This window comes from Talpa europaea, assembly GCF_964194135.1.
Source record: "Talpa europaea genome assembly, chromosome: X".
Taxonomy (NCBI): Eukaryota; Metazoa; Chordata; class Mammalia; order Eulipotyphla; family Talpidae; genus Talpa; species Talpa europaea.
The window spans coordinates 5999080-6025765 of NC_140081.1; the positions used below are offsets into that span (position 1 = coordinate 5999080).

The 26686-nt window shown below is 40.1% G+C and overlaps 1 protein-coding gene across 2 annotated transcripts in view; it reads left to right on the forward strand.

The window, feature by feature from the left end:
- Positions 1-26686, forward strand: part of GLRA2 (glycine receptor alpha 2) — a gene marked incomplete at both ends in the record, with an annotated part of 151425 nt that overhangs the window by 22059 nt on the left and 102680 nt on the right. Inside the window, 2 exons of one of the 2 annotated variants that reach the window (XM_084258037.1) lie at positions 10691-10758; positions 17994-18217. In XM_084258037.1, coding sequence (XP_084114163.1) covers positions 10691-10758; positions 17994-18217 — 292 coding nt within the window. Of the gene's footprint in view, positions 1-10527; positions 10596-10690; positions 10759-17993; positions 18218-26686 lie in introns of both variants that reach the window. The other variant, XM_084258036.1, reaches the window with a different exon arrangement.

Consider the following 26686-nt stretch of genomic DNA (forward strand, 5'->3'; position numbering starts at 1 on the left):
GTGTCCTTCATCTCCTTAACAAGCTGTGTCTGCCTGAAACCTTGACGTGAGGGTAACCAAACTAAGCCAGCACCCAAAACACAAAAGATGTCCAGTTGATGTTCTGTTAATTAACTGGATTCCAAAGACGCACAGCACAGTGCGAGGCCGGAGGCGGGGAGCACTCTGCCCCAAGTGCCGGCTGCCTGGGGCGGGGGGGGGGGGGGGGGGGCTGAGCGCATGTAAACACCCAAGCCCCAGCATTAGGAGGCTTCCCTCTGCAGCGGGGAAGCGGCTGTCCTAGTTGTTAGGAGAGTGCATGTCAGGAACTCTGGCTTCTATTTTTAGATCTCTTGCTGACATAAAAAAACCTGTTTGCTAACAGTACAATGGTGACCTCCCCACCCTCAGAGAAATGGTGCGGAATGCCTAATGAGGAAACAAGTCCCCATGTGTAGAAGCCACAGAGGAGCAGAGGAGGGAAATGCGCGCTTAGGCACCATTCGTTGGCAGACAGGATGCACTAAGATCTCTTTTGACAGAGGAATAGAAATGCTGGGTTGTCTGGGAATGTAGTGGCTTCGAATAGGATTTAGGTCTCCAAGCTTCCAAAGCCTGGCTCTGAATCTAATCCTTCCAGAGGGTGAGCATTCCTTTAAAAAAAAAAAAAAAACTGTCATGAAAAGATAATTTTCAAAAACAGGGTAAAAGCATGACTTGCATATAGCTATAAAATGGATACATGTTAAAGATTCTATTCAACTCATTAATCAGTGAGGAAACCAGGCAGCTGATATACCAGTTATAAAGAAAATTAAAATTAAAAAAAAAAAAAAACGACCCAGAGCTATGTAGAGAGCAAGGATACCGAGATGAATGTGCAGAAATGATGGCAAAAGTAGCTTCTACCACAGGGGGGAGAGAAGGCACTTGAACCTCTACGGGACAGGACAGAATTTGCATCTCGTAAGCAAGAGCTATTTCACAGGGCTGTCAGTTCCACAATTGACAGAGCTGTAAAACAGCTTCATAGAATCGGAGTCCGATAACACAGGCGTGTGCTACAGACAACACACAATCTCCCACCAGAGCTTATGTTGTCCCTGTACTAATGATTGTTAGAGTTCATAATGCAGTATTTCCCCAGAAAGGAACAGGTCCTATTTTCTTCCTAGAGCCTGTTTAGACTTTTAAAATCTATATCTTAACACTCTAAGTAGGGGTGAGTGGAATAAAATGCAGGGCAGAGCTACGGCGTTTGATACAAGAACATTAGGTAGGTTAAATAATGGCGAAAACCTCAAAGTTTAGGAGGAAGAGCCACCTTCCTTGATAGAAGAAAATGGTAGGAGAAAAGAAAATGGTGACATTTCTCACACACACTATCCTATTCAGTCTTCCCAACAAACCCATGAGTTATGTGAAGATACTTTTATAGATCAGAAAACGAGAGATCAGAGTGATTACCGAGGGTCACATAAATAGTACACAGCAAAGCCAGGACTTAAACCCACATCTTCTAGGTTTTAATTTATGATTTTTCCCATTATTCCACACTGCACCAGTAATAGATGATGGGGTGACAGCCAACAGTTAAGAAGTTTCCCAACCCCCACCTCAAACAGGGCAGCCAGCTCAGTGGCTATTTCAAAGGGCCATGTTGCAAAGCTGCTTATTGGGGACTGTCATGTTTTTGTCACCGCTTTTTTTCATTCTCTTGAGCTCTCTGGAAAGACAGCAAACAGAATTCGCTTCTGATTTCTCAGGCTGAGATGAGACAGCCAATTTAAATAAACTACCTTTTGAATGAACTACCCTTTGAAGCTGAAGGGATGGAGACCAACTGATGGGGTTAAAATGCCTTGCACTGAAAGTTGTTCTGAAATGAAATGGAAACACAGATTTTCTGAGATGCCGCTGGCACTTCCTTGCACAAAAAGGCTTCCATTTTTCACCCATAGTTTTCACTGAGAATTGTTGACTGCCCAGTACATGCTCAGTGCTATAGCAAGCACTTTGGGGAAACATTACAGTGAATCAGACCTGTCTAGACCACGCCAGAATTGATGAGACACACATGACAAATATACCATGGTTAAGGTTATGGGGTGATGGAAGTGGCAAGAAAGGTAATAGTCAATTGGGGAGAATCATGGAAAAATTCGTTGAGTGGCTATCACTTGAACAGGACCTTGAAGGAGGAGAAGAGTTGAGTGTGGAAACAAACATGTATGTGGGATGGTGACCCCCAAGTTCCATTACTATAATCATAAACACACGACAGTTCCTTTTTTAAAATTACTAACGGGGAAAAAATATCTATTTTCCATTTGTCAGGACCTAACAAGTCGATGAACTTGCTATTCGTTTTGCAAAGTAGTAGGGGATTCAATTAACGCGAGAGAAAGTCATCTTTAATTCTATTTTTGTTACTTCCTAAAATGAAAAGAAATATCATTTGGGATCATGAGAAATTCTCAGATCTCTTCATTTCAAACCTAATTCCAAATGGCATTTAAAATTGTCTTCTTCTAAGGCTAAATGGGCCTTTATTTATTATCCGCTGCAATCCCAAGATAGCAAGACTCTCCTGTTCTCCAGCAATTCTCCATCTGATGACATTTTATTATAGTATAAATAGAAATATATGTAGATTACACTTACAAATTACTCCCAACATGAAGGTTCCATTCAGTCTCTGAGATCAGAATACGAAATTAACCTTGTCACCACTAGCAAAGTGCCTTAAATCTCCCAGGAATATACTGCTCACTTAAGGTCACTACAATCCCACAGTGAACAAAAAAGCAGCCATTCACTTGTATTAGAAAGAGGCTTAACAAAAACGCCCTCTCTGTGATGCTTGGTTGGACACACAGCTGACATTCTTTGTGGAATGACTCAAGCACTTATAGCAAATCGCTTCTGACTTGTCCTTGATGCCTGGTTTTCTTTTATTTAGTTCCACAACTCACCATCCAGTTGTAAGTAATAATTAGTAGAAGGCCAGGTACACACCAGGTGCACAATGGGTCCTCAATAAATGTTTGTTGTTTACTGTGTGACTGAAGATTTATAAGAGGGAAATGCACAGAATTCAGCAAATGCCTACAAAGAGGCTTCAAATTTAATTTCTTGATGAACAAATCCAACCAAGGAGTGTGTATTCCACAATCCTGCCATGTTTCACCCCAAGTGTATTGATACATTTTAAAATCCACATTCGTTGTTGAAATAAATGAGAGAGATGGCTTTCTTATGAGGTCGTATAACTAAGACGTTCTAATGCGGCACCAGCATTTGCTTGGCAGAGCAGAAAGATAATCTGCAGCTCCTTTCGTTATCACATAAAGCATAATCCCTGCTTTCGATGCATCCTGTTGCTTTTACCTTCTTTTATAATATAGTGGTTCTCAACTGTCCATACATATGCTGGGGGGAGCAGCTGGCAACTGGTCAGCAGTAGTGGGGAGGACTTGAAGAAGCTGCCTGTTGGTTCTTTATATTGAAGTACCTTAGGTGTGAATTGCTTTGTCTGTCAATTCCATCATTTTATCAACAGGACTGGTCCAAAGCAAACGGTTTGCTGGGCCACCTAATGCCATCAGACTGTGGGAATCAGTAAATGTCCAACTTCTTCACTTCTCTGAATATGTTGCGCTTTGCACAGAGGTGGATATCGGCAATGAAACTGAATGCAGCAGGAGGACTAGTAAAACCATTCTGACCATGTGTTGGGCAGAAGAATGGTGTCTGATTCACTTGTGATGGATTTTCAAAAAGATTAAGATAATGCAGTGTGTTAATTTGTGTGCCATTTCTTTTGAAGATTTATTTATTTATACAAGAACTGGGGTATGGGCCAGAGGTGTGGGATGGTGACACCAGAGACAGAGCGGGGAGCAGAACAGGCAGATGGACTGAAAACACTGCTGAGGGGAGCAGCGGGCGAGACAGGCGAGGTCTGCTGCACCATGTGGTTATCTCCCCAGCCAGCCGGGCTCGAACCCGCGCTGCAGAGGCTGCGGGCAGCTTCACAGCACTGTGCTCAACCTGCTGAACCACCAGGGAGGCCCCAATTTGTGTGCCATTTCTAATAACAATCATGACATTTTCAAAACCTTTCTCTGCTCTTCTAGGTTAGATACCTCCAAGTACCTCACAAAGGGAGCACCACCATAACAGGCCACTCCCTCTCCTGACAGCCCTGCCCTCCTCCAAGGCTTTCTTTCAGGGGCATCAAAACAACAGGCAACGCAAGAAGCCATCATGACACAGCCCTCCCCCATGCTCAAATAGCTGGGCTCTGACCCCCTGACTACACATCTTCTTGCTTCCTCTATGTGTTCTGCTTTCTCCCTTTATCTCCTGAGCTAGTGGCGAGAATCCTTCTGCTAGACAAAAATCCTCTTATTCCAAAGGAAATTTAATTTCTGTATAAATCAAGCACATATATTTAAAATTCTATTCCCATCCAAGGGCCCCACGCTAAAGCAATTGTGTTACTTGAGGACATATTAAATTATTTACGAGGAATAAAATGCAAAATGAAAATGCCATTCTTGTCTATTTGTGACAAGAGAGGAAAAAAATAACATTTCATCTTGGAACTCAAAGATTACCTCTGCTCTCAAATTTTTCACCTTAATATATGAAGTTGGAAAACAGCATAACGGAGGCAAAACTAACAAATAATGACTAGTTTTAGTGTTACACAAGCTCCCCTATTCTTTTTTTTTAAGATTTACTTTGATTTATTTATGCATACAAGAACTGGGGTGTAGGCCAGAGGTGTGGGAGGTGAGAGGATTCACCAGAGATAGAGTGGGGCCAAACTCCCCTATTCTTTCCTAATGCTTATTTTTTTCTTGGCTGCAGCTATCATTTTCATGCTTCACAGTTCTATTGAGAGGTGACTGACATACAACACTGTGTATGTTTAAGGTATACACACTGATTTACAAACATATATTGCAAAATTATTACCACTGTAGCCTTAATATTGCAAATGATTGCCATCATAGAATTAGCTAATCCCTCCATCATGTGATGTAATAAGAAGTTTTGGGGGGTTAGACCATTTAGGATTGACTCTCTTAGCAACTTTTAAGTTCATAATACAGTATTGTTAATTTAGTTGCCATACTGGACATTAGATCCCTAGAACTTATTCATCTTATACCTAGAAAGTTCTATCTTTTGACCAACACCTTCCCATTTCCCACACAGCCCAGCCCCCAATTGCCAACATTCTACTCTCTGTTTCTATGAATTTGGCTTTTTTAAATTTCACAAATAGTTTATATCGGATTGCATTTGACACTGATGCCTATTTTTTAATCAAATCCATCATGAAGCTTTTTCAAAAAACAGTATGTGTTAACTCAGAAATCTTTGGTCAATGCAAACATAGACAGGCTTATTTAAATACATTCACTATAAATAATTGATAAAATTTTCAATGCCATGGCTTAGCAGAAGTTATAAAAATTGGTTCCAAGTTTTAAACATACAATACAGAATGCTATATTGATTCACTTTTATGAGTAATGCCTGAGTCACATTAAATATAAAGACTGAGTCAAACATATTTGTTGTCTATAGTCTCTGGCCTGGCCCCATTTCACTACCATACTGCCTCCTAGCTCTCACGATAACACAGTGGGCTCAACCTTGATGCCTTCCTCTGGGCCCACTCCAGTACAACTGGCCCAAAGGACATTATTTCCCACTCATCCTTTCTGCTACAGTAACTTTATTCATGTCACAGAACACACCATCAAACTCACAGTAGGTCGTCTACAGCAACTACCACGGCTGGTCCTCACTTTTAGGTATGGGAAGATCACGGAATTTCAGAACAGTTTCTGACTCTTAAGAATCCAGAACAGGACTCAGCAAACTTGGCCTATGGGCCAAATCTAGTCTATCACCTGTTGCGAAAATAGTTTTACTGAAACACAGCCATACCCATTTGTTTACATATTGTCAATTATTACGTTCTCTACAAAGACAGACTTGTATAGCTATGACAGAGATCCTGTGCCCCACAAAACCTAAAATATTTACTCTCTGGCCCTTTATCAAAAATTTGTTACCAACCCATCATCCAGGGCATGAGGTTTTAAGAGAACGCACCCAGGAATTACTACACTTGTCCAACACAACTACAAGCAGAACTTTTACTTACATACTTCAGTTATATCTCTGTCCTAAAGGAACATTACATAAACTTAGTCTGAGACAAATAACTAGGAAAGGTTAAGATGGTCATTTTTGTCCCCCTTCCATGGCCTCTCCATCCCAGGCCCCCAATAAAATATCCTCTCTTTGACAGGAGCACAAGGTTTTATCGTAGCCCTATGTTTGCCATTAGTCTTATTTATAGCTTTATTATTACCACCTAACATATTTATTGTTCAACAGGAATTTGTGAATGAATTAAATAATGTAGGTCATCATCTTCAAAACAATGTTTTATAGAATGCCTGTCATCTTTGAAATGCTTTTCATGAAAAGGATGGCCTACTTAAAAAAAAGCTCTACGGTCAAATATGTCTGAGGAACAACAAACACTGTGTGCGCGGGATCACCATATTTCACAAGCAGATTAAAGTTTTGGGGATGTGGAGGCTGATGTCAACAATGGCAGAGCTCGAAGTTCTTGTTCCCCCATAGAAACATCAAAAAAAACAAGCAGAAAATGTCAGAACTAACTTTATCGGAACTCTGGAAAATAACGAAAAGTTTCTAGCATTCAAGAGATTATGGAGAAAAAACCCACTTCAAAATGGTAGGCAGGTTTTGTGGTGTTTTTACTCGACCTTGTCCCACGCCTTCCCCAGCAGTGGTTTCAACTGAATCGGTGGCAGCCGACACTCTCAGTGGTGCCCTGTTCCAGAGGGCACAGAGCAAAACCACATTCACATTTATTTTGTCTCTGCTAACCTGTCTGTGGGCTACCTGAGGACTGAGGAGAGGCACTCTGTTAATTTGCTGTTCTGTAGCTTAAACAACAGAAATTTATATTCTCATCTGTCTGTATGCTAGAAGTTCAAGATGCAGCTGTCAGGTGGCTTGTTTTCTCCCTCACTTTCCCTCAGCTCCCAGGGGGCTACCTTCTCACTGTGTCACATGGTCACTCCTCTGCGCGCGTGCATTCCTGGAGTCACCCTCCTCCCTTCTGATAAGACCACCACCGCTCACCTCAGAGCAGCACCTGCCCTCGTGACCTCAGTGAACCTTAATCACCTCCTTAAAGATCTCATCTCCAGTGATTTTACACTGAGGTCAGAACCCATTTGAAGCAGGAGAGGGAAGGACTCAGGGAGAGAGGCAAGATGGGAGAGAGGCGCTAAGGAAGGAAAGAAGGAAGAGGAGGAGCATGATATGAGGGAGCGGATGTCTATGAAATTCTTTCTCCTAGTCAAATGCTCATCTAATTCATTTTGGAGTATCACCACTTTGCTAATAAACCAATTAGAAGAGGTTAACTGGTGTTAACTCCTTTTTTCGACAGTTTACAGAACACATCCACTCACCGGTGATCACATCTAAGAATGTGTCCTTGCTAATTAGAACACCTGAGCAGATTACTGGGCTACACACAGATGAAAGGTTGTGCTGGCACATACATATCAGAATGACTCTTAAAAGTGCAAAAACAATTCCATCATTGAACCCAAAGAATTTGCAGGCTGAGTCCCAGATTTCAGTAGATTTTATCATTAAGATAATTCTATTGGTCTTAGAGGTTGGATCCTCTAGTTACTTTAGTTAAGCCTCAGTCTCTTTATTAGTTAACATGGGAGACTTGGTAGCACCTAATACTGAAGAATAAGGTACTCACTGGCACACAGGGAAACTTGTAGTGTGTCAGCTCTTGCTATGTGCACGGACTAATCCCTCATCCTTCCTCCCCACCCCACCAATCTTACTTTTATCTTTCCAAGGTTTTATATCCAAATGCAAATGAACCTTGAGACAATAACCAAGATTGAAGAACTTATATGTAAGGGATTAAATTCTCCCAGAAACACACAAATCAATGGACGACGCCACGGTTAGCAAGTCAGGAGAAGAGAGGCTATCGTGACCAGATGCTGCACAGCCAAGTACCTTCAAGTTTAGGTGTTTAGAAGGGATCATGCTCAGCGAAATAAATCAGAAAGAAAAAGAAAATACCGGATGGTCTCACTCATAGCAGGAATTTAGAAAACCTAAATAAGGGACCAGGAAAAAAGACTAATTAATACAAAGTAAAAATCAAAAGCAACAAGCAACTATAAACCAGAGACACACTACGGGGGTGGCGGGGGGGGGGGGCGGGAGAGGAAGAATTAGGGTCAAAATAAGGGGGGTGCAATTGTATGGGGAATATAACCAAAATGAAAATGCATACATTGTGCAAAAATGAAAAATGATGTAAGAATTATATAAAATAAAATATTTTTAAAAATGAAAAAAAAAGTTTAGGTGTTTGGAATCAGAATGACAAGCTTTTCTAATTACTGTGGTGGGATTTTAAGCAAGTTAACCTCTCTACCCTCCAGTCGCCTCATCATTTAATGGAGCAGTATAAAATTCCTTTATTGTAAGTATTAAAATAGATAATTTGTTTAATGTGTGAAGAATAGCATGTCAATACGTGGTAGCTTGAGAAACATGCTGAATTCCAGCAATATCCCGTTGCTGCCACTTACTGAGAAGGATAAAAACAAATGTATGATGATCTAAACCAGTCAGATAATGTGCAAGACGACCTACATCTAAATGTTCAAATTCCTCCTATGAAGAGGACATTTTTTTTTGTTTCTTTCCTCTCATTCAATTTCTGTCTTGCATATAAAGATTCATGGAAAGCTGCCATCTTGAGTTGGCCTACCTACAGGGAAATACTGGAGAGTGGGAGAAAAGTTCTCATGATGTGCCCCTATCTCGTTGACTTTCTTTATTAGCAGAAAAACTGTATTTTCTAGAGAATCAAATTTCACATCCAAGAAAGAGTCACATTTTTGTTTTGAGCAACCAAAAGAGAAAAACAAAATCAGAGAGGGTGTTGATCACAGAGAAGTCTCTTGGAAAATGCTGGAATAAGAGGGGATGGAACAAACTAACAAACTTGGAACATTTCAAAATTGTAGGCTGAACAATCCTTTGGCAATACGAATGCGCCTTTAATTCCATGCATGCAAAAAAATTAATAAACACAATTATTTTCTCATTAAAAACAGAGAAGTTAATTATGCTAAAAAGCAAAACGGCTTAACACATCTCTTTTACCAAGACTCCTTCCCCTTTCTTTGACCAAAAGCCTTTGCCTGGCTCCTTAAAGGGTTTTGCCTACATTTCCTTTCCTCATTTTGAGTACCTGGTGTCCCCGTGCAGAGTTCAAAAACGCTGTGCGGCCACAGCTAGGTTTTACTTCCAGTATGTGAGGGAGCCCTCGAGCCAAATTCTTCTTCATTCAGCTCCTACCAGCTTGCTGGGTACAGAGCCAACTGAGGTGCAGTTTGCACCAGGTGGCTCAAGCTTTGTCAAGTGAAGAGACACACATTTCCATGGGGGGAAGTGCCCGTTGAATACAGGTTCGTGGCAGGATGGTCTCATCTCAGAGAGCATTAAGGAGAAACTACACGAAGGCAATACACATTCTCCCCAGCAAACACAAAGCCAGAAATCATCAGGCAGTGATTTATCTGTTGCTGAAGGGGCCAGAGCTTGTGCCCATGCTCCCCTGAGCACACCTGATCTCGGAAGCTAAGCAGAGTCAGGTCTAGTTACTATGGGGATGGCAGACGAAGGGCAAGAGGAAAAGAGCGCTGGTCTCTGGGTCTCTGGAGCAAAATGCAGGCTCTTTTTCAAAGCACATCTAGGTTATACCCTTGCTTTATATATTTGCTGAGGCAACAATACAAATATATCTGTGTTTATCTCTTAAAGTAAGTTAATTTTCCTTGGTTTCGTATTTCTATACATCATTTTTCATCGGAGGTCAGAGGGTATAGAGACAGAATGGGGTACATCCAAAAGTATCAAAAGAATCGAACTCAAATCACTGGTTTGAAAGGTATGGAAAAGGAGGGGGATGTTCTTGACACATCCCTCATTCAAAATGCAACTCCCTCGGTGATGCCCCCAGAAACTCAGACAATGGTATCAGGCCATGTTTATTCAATAAGAAAACAACAGTGCGGCTCCACTTGAGCTCACAATGCAGACTATTTGGTCACTAAGGCATGCCCACTGCGGACATCACCACAGCCGTGAGCGTAAGGTCAAAGAGCACCACCCTCCCCAACAGGCTATTTTGATAGCATCTACTGACAATGAATTCAGGTTAATAGTCTTCAGCTTATATTTTCCAAATTCAAAATGCTTCACTGTCATTCTTTGAAATACACTATGAACCACCGGGTAAAACTTTTGTTTATTTGCAACCTCACCATCATTTTCATTTTATTTACATCTCTAGTCATTTGCACAGATGTTGATGGAGCTGTGTTTTTGCTTCAATGCCTATTGCAATATTCTTATTGCATTCTGCAGGTCCTCCAGTAAACGTTACTTGCAATATTTTTATCAACAGTTTTGGATCAGTGACAGAAACCACCATGGTAAGTTCTACCGTGCCGCTGGCAAGAGAAAAACGTGACTTGATTATGCCATGAACACAACCTGTCAAATTTTCTATTTATTGTTCAACTTGCAGGGCCTCCTGTAAATGTTACCTGCAACATATTTATCAACAGCTTTGGGTCAATAGCAGAAACTACAATGGTGAGTGGGACTGAGCATTGAAGCCATCGTGTGAAGGAAGGGGATAGGGGATTCAGAGCAGTGTTGTGTATTTGGGAGACATTTACTGAATGCCAATTTCCAAGTTCACTCACCTCTAAAAAGCAATTATTTATACTCCTTCATTTCAGAAAGTTATCAGTCAAGTGTTCTTTGCTTAAAAGTCAATATTTTTTTATTCATTATGCCGTAGAAACTCTGGAAACATTTGATGTTTGGTTAGTTTTAGGTAGAATTATCAGTAACAAGCATACTGCATAGTTAAGGATATTTCAATGTTTGCATTTCCAATGTTTCACGGATATAAATTTCTAAGTTGAAGAGGTTTTTCATAGCCAATGTGTTTCACAGAATGGAAGTTTTAACATCGTCAAACCTCCCTACAATGATACATTTAAGCTAAAGCCAAGAGATTGACCTTACAATAATCATAGACACAAACACACGCATGCACACAAATGCACAAAATTTTGTTGACCATAAAAAGTACTCCCAAGGCTATACCTCCACACACATAGCTTTTTTTTTTTTTAAAAAAAGGAAATTAGCATAAAGCTAATTAAAAGTACATGATAGTACATGGGCAATGTGTTTCATGCATGTGAAAAAGGTTTCAAATGTCATAAAATTCATTGATTCCTTATAAATGTCATGGTCATGGTGTTGCCTGTGATGCCTATTAGATCAGTATCCTGACCTTGACTGGTGATAGGTACCATGTGGTGACTGCATTCTGAGTGGAATATTTTCTTGGTTGCCATACAATTTAAGTCGTATGTCCACTGGCTGCTTTATCTTTCAAAACTATGTATATTCATATTATTGGATGAAGTCAAAATAAGATACAGTTGAGTTCGACTAAGTGCCATAGTGGCTGATGTCTTAGGATCACTCAAGAAGTGAACTAATGAGCATGCTGCTCTGAGAAGTCAAAGAGAGTGCTCCCCTTTTAATGAATTTTCTCTTTCAGGCTATTAGGATTGTATTTAACAAATTACTGTGATTTTTGGTGTCCTTGAAGTTAGAAAGAAATAATTCACCTTTTATTACTCCTTTCACTAGCAAGATTAGACACAATGCAACTCCACTATACATTTAAATATTATTCTTACATTGTCCAGAAATGAGACTTCTGGGGCTTTGACAGGATGTAGTACATTAAGAATTCTATCCAAATAAGATGATTTTGAGAGTCATTGAATGACTTATAAGAAAAGCTGAACATGGAAAGAATACTCCAACTCTGGGTTTGGCATTCAGTTTCTGTCTCTTCCCTCTCGGTTTTCTCCTGACAACAGAGGGGCAAACCTTCCAGCAGCCCAAATCACTGTCACCAGCTTTACACGATGGCATTCAATGACAATATTTGCACGACCTAATGCTGATTGCATTAATTAGACCCCTAAGTTGCTTTGATTAAATCCCCTCATTGCTTTGATTAAATTTCCTCAATCAAAAATGTAAATGTGCACCTTTTCAATGCTCATTATTAATGCAAGAAAAAGCAAAACATTTAAGGAGATGAAAACAGAAGCTATGGATATCCCGGTTTTCATGTTTTTAACAGCTACTGAAGGTGTTTCATACATGGGCTGCATAGATGCTTCCTGGCCACTTCTTAAAGCATCCTCCGTCATATTTCCTATGGGAATATTTGGAAATCTTGGCTTAAGTGTAATAACAACAGCCTGTCCTGCTTATGAGAAAGATCAAATTGCATGGTCAGAGAGTGATGCACATTGAGCTTCTTTTGTTTTATTTCTTAGTTTTGGTGTAATGACAAACTTCATTTGGTTTAAGGGAGAATCTGCTGTTTTCTTCACTTATGACTTTGGTGTGAAACTAAAAAACCTATTTTTGGAAACTCTGTCATACTTAAATAAAAGAAAAAATCCTCAGGCTACCTATAGTAGGGACCGGCAAACATTTTTCTGTAAAAGGCCAGTCAATGCTTAAGAGTTTGAAGCCCAGACAGTCTCTATCACGACTCATACAGCCCTTTTGGCATAAGCGCAGTCATAAATAACAGTAAGTGAATGGGTGCGGCTCCAAGAACACTTTACTTATTTAAAGCCCACGGCCCTAGGTTGCCATCCCCAGACCAAATGCTCAGCATTGAAATGCATGTTAGTCAGATGTTCATAAGAACATGCAAATCATTGCGCTCTGAAGGGGTCTTATCTTACCCCATCTCTGAGGCCTGCCGGGAATCCACCTGACGTGTCCAGAGTATCAGCACAGCCCTAAGCTTCCTTCACCAACTGCTACCACGCGCGGACTAACCCACACTTTCACAAAATTTGATTTAGAAAAATTGGCTGAAAAAGTTAAACAGAACCAGATTTTCCCCTCCAGTTTCTTTCGCTGGAGTCAGAACATCAGACCCTTGGCTTTTCTGCACAGCCATGTGTGTGATCTTTGAGGACATCAATTTGTGCTATTTTGAGAGGGACATAGTTTTGCTTTCTCTGGATGAATTTTTCCAAGAATCCCTCAGAACTTTTGTTTCTAACTATGCTGATTTTCCTCTCATCCCTCATGGCCTATTCTCACCCCACAACTCCAACAGCAGTATTGAAGGATTTCGTTTCAGGAGGTCATTTGTTTGTTCTAAATAAGAGGCAATGATTATCTGTTTCAAGAAAAGTCAACATGACTTTTTCTCTTGGCGCCTTCCAATCTGCCCCTTTTATGGCTGCTGAAATCCCACTCAATTATTGTTGATTCTGCCCACCCACAATGAATAGGCTCATCCGCAGACTCAATAGCCCTCTTCACTCCCTCTGTACGTTAATGTTGAAAACGTGGGCTTAAAGGACAACATATTCGTGTTTTTATTGAAGATCAGGAATATCTCTAAGGAGTGTTATGATGATATACAGTATTTCAAAATACATGTTTTTATTCATTAAGAGACCTGGGAATCTGACGATGGTCACTGCTAGTTGTTCCTATATTAAGAATACTCAGCGGAACAAGTATTTCTTCATTCCAAAAGACTGAGAAGACTAGTAAGGTTGTATTTTATTTTCAGAATGTCAGCTTACCATTTCCTTTTCTTTCATTCCCTCATTAGCTTCTGATGGCAAGTGAATTTGCACAATGGGGAGCATATTTGCAACCCCCCTTTCTTGATATAAAGGCATTATTTGGGAATATTAGTGATGTCAGCAAAGGTCAAGGGTATCTGCATGCCGTGCACATGCAGTGCTCCCAAGGCTGGGCCATCAGAAAATGGAGAAGTGGTAGTCTCCTCAGAGATGCCAAACAACTGCCTGGAAGGATGTAGGTAGAGTGTGTGATCTGGACCTGTGGGTGCTAGAATTCTATCCATGCCATAGATCCTGACCCCTCCTGACTTTACAGTTTGGGGGAGAGGAGCAAGAGCTGAAAGTACATAAAATGTGTTCATTCAGCATCTCCAGAATATGTTTCCAGCTCCCCACAACTTCCCCAAAAGGCAAATTCCACATGCTTTGCTGGCTACAGCCACTGGGTGGAAAATTGTTTTATCTCCAACCTGAAATCATGTTCCTGAGCAACAAGCTGGAGGGAGCGCCCCTTAGGAGGCCCCAGCTGCCCGAAACTGCTGCCACCCACTCTGGCTCTGTCATTCTTGCTGCATAAGCAACTCCCAGGGAGATGCTGACTTACCAGGAAAAGCAAATAGCTACATTTCTGATTTCTGACCTCTGAAGAAAGAACCACAAGCCTGGCATCTATTTAAACTGAGATACAAGGTGACCTTAGCCTCTAAATTAACAATGTAAAATGTTAAAGCCTGATTCATCATAAAGCAGCGGCCCACCATGATTTCAAATTCAAGACTAACCTCCCAACTTAAAGCTGCCACACACACTCCAGATAATGAAAACTTTAAGCAGTGTAGCCAGAGGTTAAAACCAAAGTGCCACAGAGACACTGTCGGGAACCAAACAATCCCATCCTTGTCTTTGATACTTTCTAACACAATGGGATTGAAAATGTATATGCAAAAAACAAAGAGAGAGTAAACTATGGGGACTACACCTGAGGTGATGGGGGGAAGCAAATATTGTTTAAAATTGGACAATGATGTAAAAAATTAATTAAAAAATCCACATACACACACACACAAACCAAACAAAGAAAGAGTAATAGTAAGGTTTAGTAGGAGTGTGTATGAGACAAGTGGTGTCATATAAGGTATATATATATACACACACACATGTATATTTATGAAATGCTTCCATTATCTAATCCAGCACCCAGATAGTCAATCACAGGACAAAAAATTTTAGTACAAGGAAATAATGCCATTTATCTGAAGTAGAATCTGTCTCTGGAGAGGGAAGGCAGTGTGAAAGAAAATTCAGCTTGCATTTAAGCATGTCTCTCAATATTTATTTCCCCTTTAATATTTCATTTAACTTAGAAGCAAAAATAAAGACAAAGAAAGACTACAGAACAATATAACTATCTCCTGTGGTTTGGAATATCGTGAGAGAACAAACCCATCTGTAAATAAACAAAGATGATGCAGAGATGAATCATACAAGTCAAATTTTTATTCTACATTGAAAATGAGAGCCCACAGAAAGAATTATAGAGGCATAGCACCAGAAAATCTTTTCTTTGGTTATTTACTTCTTTAGACCTTTGGGTATCCTTTTCTATTCTTAAAGATTTTAGAATAGTGTATATCATCATAAATGAATGTAAAACAATTCTTATATATTATAAAGAACAAATATTTCCAAAGATCCAATAAGAATCTTATTTCATATACTCTCTGTCACTCTGGCATAAAATATAATTTCTCCTCTAAAACTCCACTTATCTTTGCTTACAAATAGGAGGATTGATTTATTTGAACTGTTAGACATTTAAGGGTTCTATTGTGATATGACAGATTCAGTGTTTTTTTAAGTTGCAATATGGGGAGAATCAGCTTCATTATTTTCTATAGATAAAATTCAAATTAGAAAAATAGGAGATATTGGAGAAGAATACTCATGGGAAAAACTTTTTTTAAAGATATACATTAACTGTGAAAATGTATACTGAGAATTTTTCAAAAGGTCAATGTTTTCACATTGTGTGTCACTAGCATTCTCTAGAGTCTCTCAAGATGCAACTTGAAATGATTTCAGGCTTAAGAGAGGATTGCAATGATGTTCTCTTGGTGATTTTGCTGCCCAATTACTTTCTTTTTGGATTCTCATGGCCCCTCCCACCCTACAACTACTTCCTAGGGGCCCCTCCTTGGCCACCCAACGGTATAAGACCTTTGACCCCTTCACTTCTGTTATTTCCAGCTGTCACTACTTCCTGTACTTAGAGTTTTTCTACCTCCAGATTTGGCTAAGGGATGGGATCCTCTTCTACTTCCTATTGAAACAAGCTTACAGACCCCACACAAAAAAATTTGTTCAAGATAATACATCCTCATTCTAGGGAAATAAAAGGGGTGAATGTCAAACACTGGAGAAGCTGCATTTCCCATACTCAGGAAACTGTAAGACAATCTCACAGTGACTGCATCTAGAGTATATTTACATGTAAATGGGATTATTCTTTTAATTGATTTTCTATAGACCACATAGCCCCAATCTTTACTCACACAAAACTCCAAAGCTTCCAGTAGCTCCTGGTGCAAATAAAACACTAAACTGGTAATCTCTTTCTCATTACAAATCACAAGTCCCTTTGGAATTTCCAAAAATACATGAAAGTCAGCTGATAAAATTTTCCAAGTCAGAAAGTTCCTATGTTATACAACAGGAGAACCTTAGGTTTTTGTCTTTTAAAAGCCCAACTTTTCCAAATGAGCTGTGCTTTGATGACTGATTTTCAGCAGTTGGTAAATATTTATTGACTTTCTTTAGGTCTGTATTCTGCACTCCTTCTAAGAACCGCCCCCTCCAAAATACTCGAGCAGCCTGATCATCAGGATGGCTAGATTTGAAAGAGTCGTGGCAATGTGGATAGTTGAGTAAGCAGTAGAAGGAACTCCTTGCCATACACCATGATCTTTACAACCAGTCATTTTTTGCTTTAGATCTCAAGGGGATTAACCCTACGTAGTCTACATGGCCATTCTGAGATGGTCTCTCCTTTGCACGTGGCAGAGCGGCCAACCACTCCAGGAGTGTTTGGGACGGAGTTCCCTAGACGTGGGACTTTTGGGGCTAAAACTTTGAAGTTCTTGGGCAAATCAGGACAAGTTGACACCATTAAAGTAAAAAATGGGCACTAATCTAGGTACCAAAGATGTGAAGATGGAGCAAATGAGGAAGGCAAAGGTAAGAGAAAGAGAAAGAAAGAATGAGCTTATACCACACTTAATGAGCACAAGTGGCAGGTGGGTAACTTTTAGCTCTGCATCCTCATCCTGGCTTGATAAGGCAATGCACTGAAGCCTCTATCAGGTTCCAGATTAAAAAGCAACACGACCATTTCTGTGAGGAGGAACCCCAGGAAGTGGTCACTGCCCCAAAATGATTCATTAGCACAGAAGAAAATCCCTAAACCAAGTGGGAATGCCAAGTTGGTACCCCCCGAGGCTTCCACATGGTCCTCAGATTAGGAAAAAGATCTGTTTTGATGAAGGATCAGGCTGACTGCTGTATATACATCCACTCAGAGAAACAATAACATGTTTAAGAATTTCAAAAGTACGTAGCTGGGAGGGAACGATTTTTGTCAACATGAAGCGTTTTAATATTTATGTTGATGAATTTTGAAAATATAGCCCTATCATGTCAGAGCTTTATAATACGAGTTCTACTACCAAAATTACAGGGTGGGTTTCCTTCTGCCCAGAGCATCCAAGCAGAATAAGAATAGAGATCATGTCATTTCTGATTTGGAAAATGAACCAGTTCTATTTGACGATCTGCCATCACAGACTGACTTCTGTACTCACAGCTACCTTTTTCTAAAGCAAAGTCAGCTGGAGTTAGTATTATTTCCTCCCAGAATAAATGATTTAATCATAAAAAAAATTCAACCAAGTCAATCTGTTCCATCAGTGTTCTGGTTTGGTTGTTCTTCCCCCCTTTCTCCCTCTATTCCTACTTCTAACCGAACTCAGTGGTTTATTTTGAACAACATATACACAGCGTGGTTGACTCAGACACCAACACTGTACCAACTCAGGGAGCAGAAGGAAGGGGAATTGTAACCTTGTCGCCAAAATGGGCGATAACTAACTCTTACGTATGGCGTTTCTATAGGACTACCGAGTGAACATTTTTCTGAGACAACAGTGGAATGATTCACGGCTGGCATATAGTGAGTACCCCGATGATTCCCTGGACCTGGACCCATCTATGCTGGACTCCATTTGGAAGCCAGACTTGTTCTTTGCTAATGAGAAGGGTGCCAACTTCCACGATGTCACCACTGACAACAAATTGCTTCGGATTTCAAAAAATGGCAAAGTGCTCTACAGTATCAGGTAAGCCTCCTTTGGCTACACCTGCTTACATCTTCATGTTCCTCCTGGCCTAGAGCTGTCTGAGACTGCAGGGCAGTGTGTATATAAATATTTGACCTTTGTGGTCCCTTGTTTGTCATTTGAGTCTGAAAATTGGTAAGAGTGTCAGAGAGTCCCCTGCTCTCAGAAGTGTGCTTCTCCACAAGAACAAATGTATTTGGTAAGATGGGGGTAGTGATGGTAAATGCCGACAAATGTGTTTTTGATTGTTTCAGTAAGGAAGTACAGGCCCTTTGGTTCAATTACCATTGAGCAGAATGTATAAATTCTCATTTCAAACAATTCTGCCACTCTGTAACATTAATTGCACATGCAGAAGACGCAATGACTCTGCACGGTCATTGGCAAGATGACTTTGGGCTGAGTGGAAACCTGATTCTAGTGTATGACTTTGTTTCAATAAAAACTTTATAAGAACAGGTAGTAGACTAGAATTGACCCTTTGGTCATAATTTGCTGCCCCTAGTTTAGAGGTCTAAAAATATTTTGATTCTAACTACATGTCAACTTGATCACTGAGCTTTTCTTGGGTTTGAGCTTGAGATACACCATTCCTGAGATCCATGTTTGCATTATTATTCAAATGTGACATCCTCCAGAAACTTTATCACCCCATGCTCACAGTAATCTCTCTTTTCTGTACTCCACAGTTTCTCTGTGAAACAGAAAGGCTCCTATTTCTTCCTACCTCATATTTTGTCCCTCTCTGTATAGTACCACAGCATAAGAAGATAGATTCTTGAAATCAGACAAATCTAGAATCAAATACCTGCTTTGCTGCTTATGAAGTGATGTATTTTATAACCCTCGGTTACCTAAACTGTGAAATGGGAAACACCGTATTTATCTCTGTGTATCCTTGTGAGAACGAATGATAGCATGCAGAGGTTAGCAAGTATTTTCTCTATAGGATCAGGTAATAGGTATTTGGGCTTTGCAGGCCAGTCTGTGTGAACTCTGGGCCAACTACTCAAGTCTGCCACTGTCATGCCAAAGTAGACATAGATAATACATAACTGTGTATGACTTTGTTTCAATAAAAACTTTACAAGAACAGGTAGTAGACTAGAATTGACCCTTTGGTCATAATTTGCTGCCCCTAGCTTAGAGGTCTAGAAATACTTGCCATCATACCTGGCACAGATTATGTGCTCAAACAGTGAAATGATGGCTGACTGTATTTTAAAGTTAACATTCTTTCTAAAATAGGCAGTTCTTTGAAACCAAGATATTTGGATTTGTGTCCTTTGTAACCTCCTCCCAAGGTCCAAGGCCAAGGTAATATGAGAGATATCTAACACTTTGAATAAACATTGACATCTCAAAGATCCTTTATAGACTTTCCTTTCTCTCCAGCCTTACTACCCAGCCCCGCCCCCACCAAAAAAAAAAGGGGCAACTATTGTCCTTGCAAATAATTTTCACAAGTGTGCAGACTTGCCATTGTCAAAAACTTCATTTCACAACCCAGTATGCCATGTCAGTCTATAGGGTATCTTCCATTCTTAAAGCAAGCAATTTCACAGCCTCAGTATCTTGTGGAATGAAAGTGGCTACTCATTTGTAAAACACGGCGAAGTCACTCCTTACACAGTGAACCAGGAAACTTTCTCCACATTATTTTTAAGAAAACGTGCTTTTGTTTTTATAAAAGGTGTCAAAAACACAGAGTAGCCCACACGGTGAGGCATTTGGTGTAGAACGCAGCGCCGGACACAACCTAAGTTGATGTGACCTGATGAAATGGGACATATGTAGAGCGTGGTGCTGAGGAGAGTTATAAAAAGCAGCACAGAGCATCAGCTGCTCCAACTAACCCTCAGGCCTCTGGTGGCATTTGCTCTAGTAAATACCTGGTATTGCGCACTGCTGAAATAAAACCAGGGTTGTTTTTTTTTGTTTTTTTTTTTTCCTTCTGTTCTATAAAGGCCCTCTCTATCCCAGAACCACGGGGAAAAAAAAAAAAAAAAGACAACATTCCTCCGACCTAGATACAACAGCAATTCTCTCTCTGGCTCCCAAATGTAGCAACTACAGGCTTTGAAACACCCTAACAATCATCTTAGATGGGATAGGGCTTGTCCTGTGGCAGCTGAGTTTACACGTTTCCTTCGTTGCAGGTATTCTATGAAATCAGTGGAAAGCGCCCTAGTGAAGAAGTGGCTATGCTTTTTTAGGGAAACACAGATCTTGGCAGATTTGAACTGTAGGAATCTAATTATCTGCCTGGAAGTGTTTTCAATGAGCCAGCCACAGTGCTGGGCCTAGGGATCCAAAGCTGAGTACGAACGGCTCCAGCCTAACAAGGCAGGCAGACACAAGATCAATTAAGGAATGGGAATAAATAGGAAACACAGAAAAGAAAGCGGCTCTCATTTTCCAAATGAATTGTGTGACTCAAATATTATTAAAATTTGTTGCTTGGCACCCACACTACTGCGTATTTGAGTCACTGACCCAATTTAACTAGAGGGTAAAGAGTAATTAGTGCTAATGTACGCTTAGCTGCAGGCCCAACTCAAGTTTAAGGCTAAGAGGGCTATAGTTGCTGGTGTCTTAAAGATGCTAGAAAGAACTTGCTGCAGTTCTACTAGGAGGGAACTTCCCTCTCCTCCCAGGTTTACCATGCAAACACCGCTGGGAGAGGGAAGCCACTGTGCTGAATTCACCGAAGCTGTAAAGAGCTGATAGGAAATTTTCTTGCTTAAAGCAGTTTTGATGTCTTTGAAGAATAGTGAGAATGAGAATGTTGGGCACCTGAGAGGACAAGATAGGATGAAGAGGGTTAAAAAATGGATGAAATAGAAATACCAAAGATAAACTCATGATTTACCGCCAGCCTGACATCGCTAAATACTCTGTTAAATATTTGGCCCACTGTAAGAAAATAATGTTCCGTGGTCATGTTTCATATTTGAATTTTCCTGACACATAAGGAAAATGCTGATAGCACGTCATTTGGGAATGAATTCCTGCTTTTTCAGCTTCATAGGAACTGAGGTAGAATGAACTTTGCATGAAACCAAAGCCAATGGCCATACCAAACACAAAGAGAACAACGTAATCCACTGACTTCATCACAAGCAAGATCACACTTCCAGGGTCTTACATATCTGTTTCCCAAAAGGCAGGGGGCCTTTAAAAATTGGTGAAGGTAGGCCAGAATTCCATGTGCCTTGCAGATTCAAACATTTGGGGTACTTCAGAAAAATTCAAACAAATCTTTCAAACAAGAGCCAAAGGTCTTAAATCGATGAAAGCCAATTTCTATCTAGCGATGAAGGACAGAGCCCATGTTAGTGGAAATGTATAATAACTATTTCTGCCCACCTCTCTTCTGGATTCTTCTTTATCACTCACTTCTCTAGAATGTTTGACCTTACTCTCTGTTGTCTTTTTAAGTTTTCTGTTGAACCCACCAAGTATTGATCATCAAGTATTGATGATCATCAAGCACTGATTACCCCTGACCAAGGTATAAACAAGGACATCCTCTTTAATAAAATCCAAAATTCATGCTACTTAAAAAGACCTGAATCCACAGTAGCACAGGAGAGCCATGTGTATTTATATCTAGCATTGTGCAAACAATATGTGTTGAGTTGCATATAGTGACTTGCAGTAGAAGTCGGGGCATCATGGGATATGGTGCACAATATGAAAGGAAAAAGGGGAAGGGGAACAATTTTGGAGAGGAACAGCTTGTGCTATGTCCACAATGTCTTAGCTTAGCTATTATTTGCTTCCTTTGTTTCCCATTGTGTCTCTGAATTTTTCTGCCAAAAGTCTGACTTCTATAAAAGCATAGGATTCTTTTGTGATTTGATTGTATTGCCTTGTAAAATACCTAATCTAAAATAAATCCCTTGTTTTAGCAATGAAGAAGTGACTTCTTTCAGAAGTTGGGTGAGCTAAAAAATGTAACCCATATACAGGAAAGGCAGGACAGGAATCAAAGCTCTTGATCTCTATGCCAGCACTAGGAGAGGTCTTGCCTCAAGTCCAAACACACAAACAAATAGACTTGCCAAGACCTATCTCTTTGGAACAAACCTTTTTGGACTCATTTTTCCAAGGGCTGTTGGGGGAAGAAGGTGCACTTTAAGATAAGAATATAAAGTATCTTCAAATTTAGCAAATGTCTGGAAAGACTGAACTCAAGGTGCAGCATTGACTTTCAAATAGGAAGATCCATTGGTAGCTTTAGATAGTCTTAGTAGCTTCTATAGCACATCTACTTTCTGAAAAATTTTACTATCCCAGGTTGAAGAGATCCATTAGTCATTAAGTCAACTCCTTGTCTTCAGGCAACCTGTTGAAAACCCCTACTCTTGAAGGCCTTCAGAGAAGATGTCATTCTTTCTCCTTGAATTATATATAATAATGTTACTCTAACATTTGTGAAGAAATTCTATTTTGTTTATAGTTGCTTGTTGATTATGATTTTTACTTTATTGTTATTAGTCTTTTTCCTGGTCCCTTATTTAGGTTTTCTAAATTGCTGCTATGAGTGTGACCATCCAGTATTCTGGCTTATTCTTTTTCTTTCTGGCTTATTCCGCTGGGGGGAGAGGGATTAGGGTCAAAATAAGGGGGGTGGGAGTTGTATGGGGACTATAACGAAGATGAAAATGCATACATTGTACAAAAATGAAAAATGATGTAAAAAATATATAAAAGGAAATAAAAGGAAAAAAAAGAGCTCAAAGCAAGAAAGCATTTAAATAAGTGCAATAAAAAAAAATTCTACCTTAAGTTAAGCACATTTGTTACAACTTAAATCAGTCACTTTTTCCTACACTTACTTAAGTGATAAACAAATGGCCACTGTTTCTGGAAGGATGGTGGAATTACCTCTGCTTTTGCTTTCACACATTTTTGTACCATCAAGGTCAGTGGATTTATGTTTGTTCTCAATACAATATCACTGATTCAATTTTACAGTGAACTTTACTTTGGTACCGAGACATTCTTTCTTCTCTCAGTTTTCAGCCTGCTGTATAGTTTGGGGTCCCTACTCTGAACCTTATGATGTCGAACGCTATCCTGGCTACTCCTGAGACTACAGTAGATGTAGGTTTTAGTACTAAATAGCCTTGGGCTTGAGTGTCTGGCCTCAGAACTAGCTTTGTGACCCAAGGAAATTTGTTATCTCTGTGAACTTCTATTTCTTTTGGCTTTGAAACAAAGAGATGATCTGGTTAAAAGCATTAGTAGAATATAATATATGTGATGTGGCTAGACAGCCAAAGGCGGCACTGACACTCTCGGGTCATATGCTCTAGGAAAATACCAAAGTATTTTCTTATAATTTAATGATGTGCTTTCTGTTCAGTCCTTGAGAGTAAAGTGACCAAGGTGAATATCTACAAACTCCAGACATTAAGGAAGGGGCTCACCCACCCCTTGAGTGTGACCATATAGATAAGGCTTGTTAACCTAAGAGCTGGGGAAAAACTCCAGGGAGGTCCTTGAATCTCCCTAAAAGTGCATACATTAGTGTATATTAGGGTATTAGATCTTTTTTTTTTTTTTTTTTTGGTTTATCTGTTTGTTTTTTTGTTTAGAAAAAAGGTCCTTATCTTTCCTAAGGAAGCCACAATGGTCCAACTGTTTACAATTTCCCTTCTAGGTTTCTTGCAGACCTCCAGAATGGGTATGCCTGAGGCAAAGTTAAGGAAATACTGTCTGCCTCTAGTGTCTTATGTGACTGATCAGATAACCCTGGGGGCCTCATGCTACCCTCCAACTTCTGGAAATCATCTAAAGCGTAAATGAGGGACTGTTCTTCCACAACAGCATCCCTTATCACCAAGGCATCCGCTGGCCTCATCATCACTCTTTATCTGACCCAAAACTATTCCTTTATGGCATTGAAGATGATTGCCTTTTAATCCCTTCTGATTCAATTCACAATTCCAGGTGTTGATGATTCAGTGTTCTCCCTTTTCAGTAGTACTTGAGTTGTAATAGAGAACTCTTGGGGATTGACATGCCTTCCCCTTCTGCTGACAGATTACCACTGAGAGTAGGTGGAGTGTAGGTTTCTAGACAGACATCCAGCAGTGCTTCCCAAACAATCCTGTCTAATGACCAGCTATACCCACATACATAAAAGGCCTACTTTTTTCCTCTAGCCTCCCGTCCTTGACTCAGCCTATGTCCTGATGCAAGAACTTCAAAAGATGCTAACTTTAGGTATAGAATGATTTTTATGGCATAAGAAAAATGAACATTCTCTATTTAGATGTCAGAGCCAAAAATAAAATGCACAGCGAACTAAGACCTGCCTAAATGTTACCAATGGTGATGCTTTATCTTACTCTCAGTTTTGATCAGACACGTAAGCCCACATTTTCTGTGAAAAGGCAGCTATGAAAATCTGTGATTTTTTTCTCTTTGTGCATATTTGGACCATGTTTATCTGTATATCCTATAATCCAGGCAAAATTACATTCTCATTTTCCAACTCTGTGTCCAAATCCTCATTAGTTTTGCGACTTGACTTAATGCAGTAATTAATGACTGTAACATAAGCGCCCACATCAGAATTAAGCCTCGAGGCTTCAGAGAAGTGCTGGGAAATGCCATGGAAACCACAATGATTCCATTCTTCCTGGAGGCACACAAGGATGGGAGGGTGGGAGGTGCTGGCATGCACATACGCTGGTAGATTCAGCAGGAGCTGAGATAAGTGGTGGAGAGGGGGTATTTTTGGAGAGAGGTCCTCAAAATAAGGTGTGGCCAAGGGTACAAGTATTAAGGTCTAGAAAGCGTGTTCTGTACATGCAGACCCTCTTAAAGGGCTCGAAAGCTCCTTTGAACTCTGATTGGGTTCAGAAATACACATACACTCAAGGGTACAATATTGGTTCAAACACAACAGAGTAAGGATAGTACTTTTGTCTGAAGGAGAAGAAACAGACAATGAAATACATAGCAGCTGGCATGACAACTTGTCCTTGACTGTTTGCCTGATTGGACTAGCAATGACAACCCATAGGTTTTCCTCCTTTTGGAGGTAACTTTCCACTGCATTAATATTCATCAGAGTTTGTTCTCAAGGCGATTGTGCAAAGAACAGAATACCGAGAAGGTAGCTCAGGGCACCGGGAGTTCCACATTTCCTCCCCTCATTTGAGGATCCTTCAGGATCCTAGCATAGCCTCTCCAGCTCATCCTTTTGAGCCTCAGTTTCTTTATCTATTAAATGAGACTGAACTAGGAGAACAGAAGGAGTTGGAGACTCTTGCCAGCCCCACTGCACTGTGAGTCTTTAACTTAAAATGACTCCTCCTTCCAAAACCACAGAAGTCCTCCTGGACAAGTAGCTAAGAGTGGGTCCATCATGTCCCTTAGGACTTAGGAATCAGCAAGAGGGGATCTTGAATTTCAAGTTTCTTTCTCATACTACTCTTAAATCCTTGAACCTTTTTCTCCCAAAATAAATATCCAACTCCAGAGAAGAACCTGACTTTGGAGTGGAGCAAGAAACATTGGACTACCTGTAACTCAAGAGGCGGTATGAAACATCAATGTATAATTCACACAAAGACAAATATTTAATACTGACCTTCCTATTGAGAAATTTCCTAATCTCAAATTCGATTATTTGTACCCTCTGATTCAATGAGCAGGAGGAGCCAGGGGATATTATTTTACAATGTGTTCATGAATTATGTGTTTATATTTTTTCACATAATTATACAAAGATGGTCGAGGGGAGAATCATTAACTGGATATGTAGGCCACAGGTAGATAGGAGCCAGCAGAGTTGAAAGGCTTGTCTGTTCTTACTCACTACCTGAATTTTCTTATGGCAAGAAGCCAAAGGAAATTCAGAGGTCCTGGTGAGGATGCCCAGCTTACGGTGATGCAGGCTTCTGTCTGGCCCATGCTGGTGCTTTTGAAAGGTTCCCTGGATGGCATTAGTCCCAAAATAAATACACATAATATCACTGTGGCTCTTATGAGACACGTGAGTTACTTTTTTGTAATCTCCTAGCACATTAGCCAAAGGAAAGGTGCTTCATTTTAAAATGGGGAAAAAAATCATCCATCTACAAAGCTCAGCAATCTGCTCAAGAAGTCAAGCCTTGCTTGCTTATGGCATTTAAAATTACAAAGCAACATCTGTACTGAAGAGGATACAAAATATATCATTGGACAGTCACTGAAAGACAATTAAGGACATAGAAAATTAAGTTCCACACAGACACACACAGAGCAAGGCTATTCTGTACCTAATTGATCAGGCCTTTCAAAGGACAGTAAGATAAATATTTCATGTGATGTTTTATTGTAGTACGGATATTTTGTTAAATTTGTGCCACTCAATGAAGAACAGAAGCAGTAGTGAGCAAGGGGATTAAAGACAGAATGCTATGGGGACAGGGTAGATGTCAGGCCTGAGGTTCAGGTAGACTTGAA